Genomic DNA, 6000 nt, shown 5'->3' with positions numbered 1-6000 from the left:
CGACAGGAAGGCGAGAAACACTTTTTATTTCGACCGTACCTGCCTTCAAAACTCTAAAAACCCTGTCTTCACAATAAAAGCCCTGCTTCGTCCTGCCCGCGCTAACAAAATAAGAGTCTCAGAGAGCTAGCGCGCACAAGCTATTAAGCTAGGGAGTTTTCCGCCAATGTATTTCTTATAAAGTGCTTAAAAAGGAGTATGGAAGCTGGAGAAACTTTCATGTGGATTTTTTTTCCTCCTCTATGTAAAAAAGTGGAGGTTCTCATCACTACTGTCTGATTCCCATCAATCACAGCAACTTTTATACTTCATGAAAGAAAGGAATCTATATGCTTAAGATGCTGGGTTTTTGTACACCTTTTAATGTGTGTGTGTGTGTGTGTGTGTGTGTGTGAGGATTGGTGTATCTCTGCCTGTCTCCACCACAGCCTGGGGGGGGGCAGTAGACCACAGACTGTGTTGAAGTAGGCCGGCTTCGTCGCATGAAGAAGCCTACAACTTTTGCTTGTGTTTTCTGCTTCATTTGCTGAATGGCGATAAATATATATATATATAGCTTGATATTTTTTCCCGTAAAGTAAAAACAAAACAGTCCTAGTTACCTGAAATACTAAAATAATGACTTATAAAGTCAAATTAATGACTTACTGTAAGTGTTTAGGGAAACAGTTAAAAGTGGGGCCACATGCTGACATATTTTCAACTCATGCTTAATTTATTACAGCATTTGGGAAGCCTGTAGTGGATTTTTATTTTGTAAATGTTATGTGTATCATGTGATAGCAGGGACCCTGCCATTCAAAACTAGGTTTTTAATTACTAATGATTCATGTAACTATAGCTGAAAAAATTGTGCAATAGGAGAGACTATTCATCCCTGAACACCATGGAGTTCATGTAGGCTTTTGTGGAGGTTTCCTGCGTCTCGCCCCGCCTTCTTCTTGTCACAGTATCACACAGCTCAGGATACAGGTTTGACACAGTATTTAATACATCTTTTACTTTACACAATTGTCCGTCTGTTCAGCTTCTCAGGTTTGACGCAGTCTTTAGTACATCTTTTACTGTACACAATTGTCCAGCTTTTCAGCTGTCTCTTGTTCGTCTCTGTGCCTCTGTCCCGCGTCCTCATGTTTGTCCCCCTTCATGGTCTCCAGCGCTGCTAATAAAGAGAACAGGTGATTAGATAACTCGTTCCAGCTGAGGTATCCACTCACCTGTTGGCTGCTTCATGGCCGGCCCCCTGCACATACCCCGCCCGCAGGGGACGCGTGGAACACGCCCCTCTCCACAGCTTTATAAAGCACTTAAATTATTATATACACTATCAGAGACAGAAACTTTTTTTGTCCTTTTTTGCTGCTTCAACACAGCTCAATCAACACAGAAAAAGGTCAAGTGAAATAACTTAGTTGTTAACTGTAGGTCAATAATGCTTGTCTTTCTCTCAGACAGGGTTTTTCTGTCTATAACAAGTTTGTTTAGTTTATGCATTTACAATAGTAGTGAATATCATCATTTAAAGATGTTTGTACTCAAAAGGGTCCCCCAAATAAGCTAGAAGAAGCTTTTGACGGGGGGTCCAGACTGCAGTATACACATGGAATGATGAAACATTGTAGCAAGCACAACAACTAAAAACAACGCTATATGATAAACACAAGATAATAGTACTAAAGCAAGACAGTTCTACCCCACATGAGACCTTTAAAGATAGGTGGTCAACACACACCGCACAGTTAGCTAACGTTACGCTAAAAGCTAATTAACCTTCACCTGAAGGACTGCGAGCAAGCTGAGCTTCTGCTTATGATTCTAGAATGTCAACGGGCTCGTAGTGATCTTACGAGTAGTTGACTGGGAGGTATTTATTATAATTTGGGGAGAGTCCTCCGCCTTATTCTCACCTGCTAAACACCTTTCTGCTCACTCCACCGCTTCCTTTGTAGATGTTCAGCGTGGACCTCACGCAGTCCAGCTACCCGTGGAGGACGGTGACCGCCTCCCAGGGAACGCCACCCTCTCCCAGGACCGACCACAGCTGCTGGGTGCACGGCGAGCGGTCAGAAATGGCGCACGGGTGAGGCAGGGCACACAACCGCCTCTCATTGTCCTCCTGCTCGACCCCAGGTTGGTCTACTTCGGGGGCTACGGCTGCAAGACCATCTCGGAGGTGAGGGACATGGCGTCGTGGAGCTTCGTGATCGAAGACATGTCCTGGGTGAGTGCCGATGTCACCTGAGGTACCAACAGTTTTTACCAGCCCCCTTTTTGTCCTGGTCAGACCATCATCGGAGGAACCTTATTCCGCTACTGGGGCTGGAACAACGAGGTCAACGTGTTCGACACCCGCACCAGGACGTGGAGCGTCCCCAATACTCAGGTTGGCCTCACCTTTTTACTTGTCGACGGCACAGCCTGTTAGCACAATGCTAACCAAACTGTCAAAAGCCACAAGTTGGCACACTATGTTCAATGTTTTGTGCTTCGGCAGACCAGTGCCTCGCCTTACCAGTTTTTCAGCATATTTACTTTGGCTACCAAATGTCCCCCGGTGAACCCCCGTCAAAGCCTCTCTTACTCGCTAGCGTTAGCTTGTAGCTAGCGTTAGCTTGTAGCTAGCGTTAGCTTGTAGCTCAAATTGGACATTAATTAGTTTTTCCAAGCAAGAGTGTGAAGCACAGATCATCCAAAACATGACCGGGCTTGGTGTAGCATATAATTGAATATCCAAACATTTATCCATGAAAATATAGAGAAGCCGTTTAACGGAGAAGGCTGCCCTCCAAGGTCAATGCTTGATAAAAATGACCCGTTGGTTGTACTACACGACGGTAAAATGTTTCTTTTGAAAAAGCAATTTTCATGCTAAATTTGTGCTGCTTTGAGGGCCCAAGGAGCACCGTGTAGGTTTCTCTTCAAGGGTTTCACAGAACCGTTGAAGTCTTATCTCATTTTTCTTTTTGCCGCGTAATTCAACGGCCCACTACATTTAAAGTGGCCCGCCGTATAATTTTTTGATATGCCACATCATATCATGTGATATGCCTTCTTAATTCACTTGGCCTGCCGCTTCAATTTGATGACTCCTTAATTAATGTGGCCTGGGGATCATTTTTCTTTTTGCCGCTTAATTCAATGGCCCACCACATTTAATGTGGCCCGCCGTATAATTTTGTGATATGCCACATCATATTATGTGATATGCCTTCCTAATTCACTTGGCCTGTTGCTTCAATTTGATGACTCCTTAATTAACGTGGCCTGGGGATAATTTTTCTTTTTGCCGCTTAATTCAATGGCCCACCACATTGTATGTGGCCCGCCGTATAATTTTGTGATATGCCACATCATATCATGTCGTATGCCTTCCTAATTAATTTGGCCTGCCGCTTCAATTTTATGACTCCTTAATTAAATTGGCCTGAGGATCATTTTTCTTTTTGCCGCTTAATTCAATGGCCCACCACATTTAATGTGGCCCGCCGTATAATTTTGTGATATGCCACATCATATTATGTGATATGCCTTCCTAATTCACTTGGCCTGTCGCTTCAATTTGATGACTCTTTAATTAAAGTGGCCTGGGGATCATTTTTCTTTTTGCCGCTTAATTCAATGGCCCACCACACTATGTGGCCAGCCGTATAATTTTGTGAAATGCCACATCATATTATGTGATGTGCCTTCATGATTCAAGTGGCCTGCTGCGTCATTTATTTTGATATGACTCCTTAATGCGGCCCGTTGCATCATTTAGTGATATGCCTTCCTAATGTATGTGGCCCGCCGTATCATTAAATTTAAAATGAGGCCTTAACTTATTTGGCCCGCCGCCTCATTTTGTGATATGCCTTCCTAATTTGTGTCATTAAATTTGCTATGACTCATTAATTAATGTGGCCTGCCGTATCGTTTTGTTAGATCTCCTTAAGTCAATGGCCCGGAACAACTTGTGGCCTGTGGTGTCATTTTAGGGATGACTCGTCAAATGACGGAGTGTCATGACTCCTTCGTTTATACGGCCTGACACTTTTATATGGCCCCCCCGCCTCAATGTAGGTGACTTTCTGAAGAGATGTGTGTCTTGTGACAGAAAAGTAGTGCACGAGTTGCCAACGAAACAAGTCATCCATCAAAACATTCTACGGATCAAAATGAGTAACAAGGCTAGTATACTTGCTGCTGCTCACTGCTCCCCTCAACTCCCAGGGGGGGATCAAGGGTGACTAGTCAAATGCAGAGAATACTTGATTAGTAGTGGGCCACAGAAGATTTTAATATATATATATTTTTTTTATTATCTTTTAATTTTTTTTCTTTATTAAATCAACATAAAAAACACAAGATACAGCAGGGGTCGGCAACCTTTTTGAAAGCAAGAGCTACTTCTTGGGTACTGATTAATGCCAAGGGCTACCAGTTTGATACACACTTAAATAAATTGCCAGAGATAGACAATTTGCTCAATTTACCTTTAATAAATAAATATATACATATTAAAAAGTGGGTATTTCCGTCTGTCATTCCGTCGTACATTTTTTTTCCTTTTACGGAAGGTTTTTTGTACAGAATAAATGATGAAAAAAAGGAAAAAACAGGAAAATTAAATTTTGAAACATAGTTTATCTTTAATTTTGACTCTTTAAAATTCTAAATTCAACCAAAAAAAAATCTGAAAAACTAGCTAATTCGAATCGTTTTGAAAAAATAAAAATTTATGGAACATCATTAGTAATTTTTCCATATTAAGATGAATTTTAGAATTTTGATGACATGTTTTAAATAGGTTAAAATCTAATCTGCACTTTGTTAGAATATATAACAAATTGGACCAAGCTATATTTCTAACAAAGACAAATCATTTCTTTTAGATTTCCCAGAACAAAAATTTTTAAAATAAAATAATTCAAAAGACTTTGAAATAAGATTTTAATTTGATTCTAAAGATTTTCTAAATTTGCCATAATTCATTTTTTGAATTTTAATCATACGTTAAAAAAAATATTTCACAAATATTCTTCATCGAAAAAACAGAAGCTAAAATGAAGAATCAAATTAAAATGTATTTTTCTTTACAATAATAAAAAAAAGAAATTTACTTGAACATTGATTGAAATTGTCAGGAAAGAAGAGGAAGGAATTTAAAAGGTAAAAAGGTATGTGTTTAAAAATCCTAAAAATTTTAAGGGTGAATTTTTTTCTCTAAAATTGTCTTTCTGACAATTTTAAGAAGCAAAGTAAAAAAATGAATTTATTTAAACAAGTGAAGACCAAGTCTTTAAAATATTTTCTTGGATTTTCAAATTCTATTTGAGTTTTGTCTCTCTTAGAATTAAAAATGTCAAGCAAAGCGAGACCACCTTGCTAGTAAAAAAATAAAAAATAGAGGCAGCTCACTGGTAAGTGCTGCTATTTGAGCTATTTTTAGAACAGGCCAGCGGGCGACTCATCTGGTCCTTACGGGCGACCTGGTGTTGGTGACCCCTGGTAACCACTAACAATTAGTGCACTAACCAAAAAAAACCTCCTTTTTTCATGAAAAAAAACATAAATAAAAAAATCCCGCCCCCCAATAAAGTTCTAAAGATTAGTGATATATCAATCAATCAATCAATCAGTTTAATTATATAGCCCTAAATCACAAGTGTCTCAAAGGGCTGCCCAAACCACAACGACATCCTCGGTAGAGCCCACATAAGGGCAAGGAAAAACTCACCACAGTGGGACGTCTGTGACAGTGATGACTGAGAAACCTTGGAGAGGACTGCATATGTGGGCAACCCCCCTATATCAGATTGTAGGTGGGTTTATTTTACACCTTTCGTGTTCATATTTCACTGTCTGTTGCATTTTTGTTGCGTTTCGCTTGATTGTAAAATGTGGATGGAAAGGGGGTGTGACGTTCATATTTTGTCAATATTCAGTGTTTTATCCTTCCTAAAAAATGTAAAATTCCATTACGTTTTTTTAAGGCGGTCTGTCATAACGTTTTTAGCA

At 39.8% G+C, this 6000-nt stretch overlaps 1 protein-coding gene across 2 annotated transcripts in view; it reads left to right on the top strand.

Moving 5' to 3' along the window:
• LOC133557302 (kelch domain-containing protein 1-like) overlaps window positions 1-6000 on the top strand; it is a 37723-nt gene that overhangs the window by 10682 nt on the left and 21041 nt on the right. For both annotated transcript variants that reach the window (XM_061907669.1, XM_061907667.1), the window contains exons 4-6: window positions 1950-2062; window positions 2131-2221; window positions 2285-2383. In XM_061907669.1, coding sequence (XP_061763653.1) covers window positions 1950-2062; window positions 2131-2221; window positions 2285-2383 — 303 coding nt within the window. The remainder of the gene's footprint in view (window positions 1-1949; window positions 2063-2130; window positions 2222-2284; window positions 2384-6000) is intronic.

This window comes from Nerophis ophidion, linkage group LG08 (assembly GCF_033978795.1).
Source record: "Nerophis ophidion isolate RoL-2023_Sa linkage group LG08, RoL_Noph_v1.0, whole genome shotgun sequence".
In the NCBI taxonomy this organism is placed as follows: Eukaryota; Metazoa; Chordata; class Actinopteri; order Syngnathiformes; family Syngnathidae; genus Nerophis; species Nerophis ophidion.
This window is presented reverse-complemented; position numbering and strand designations above follow the sequence as displayed.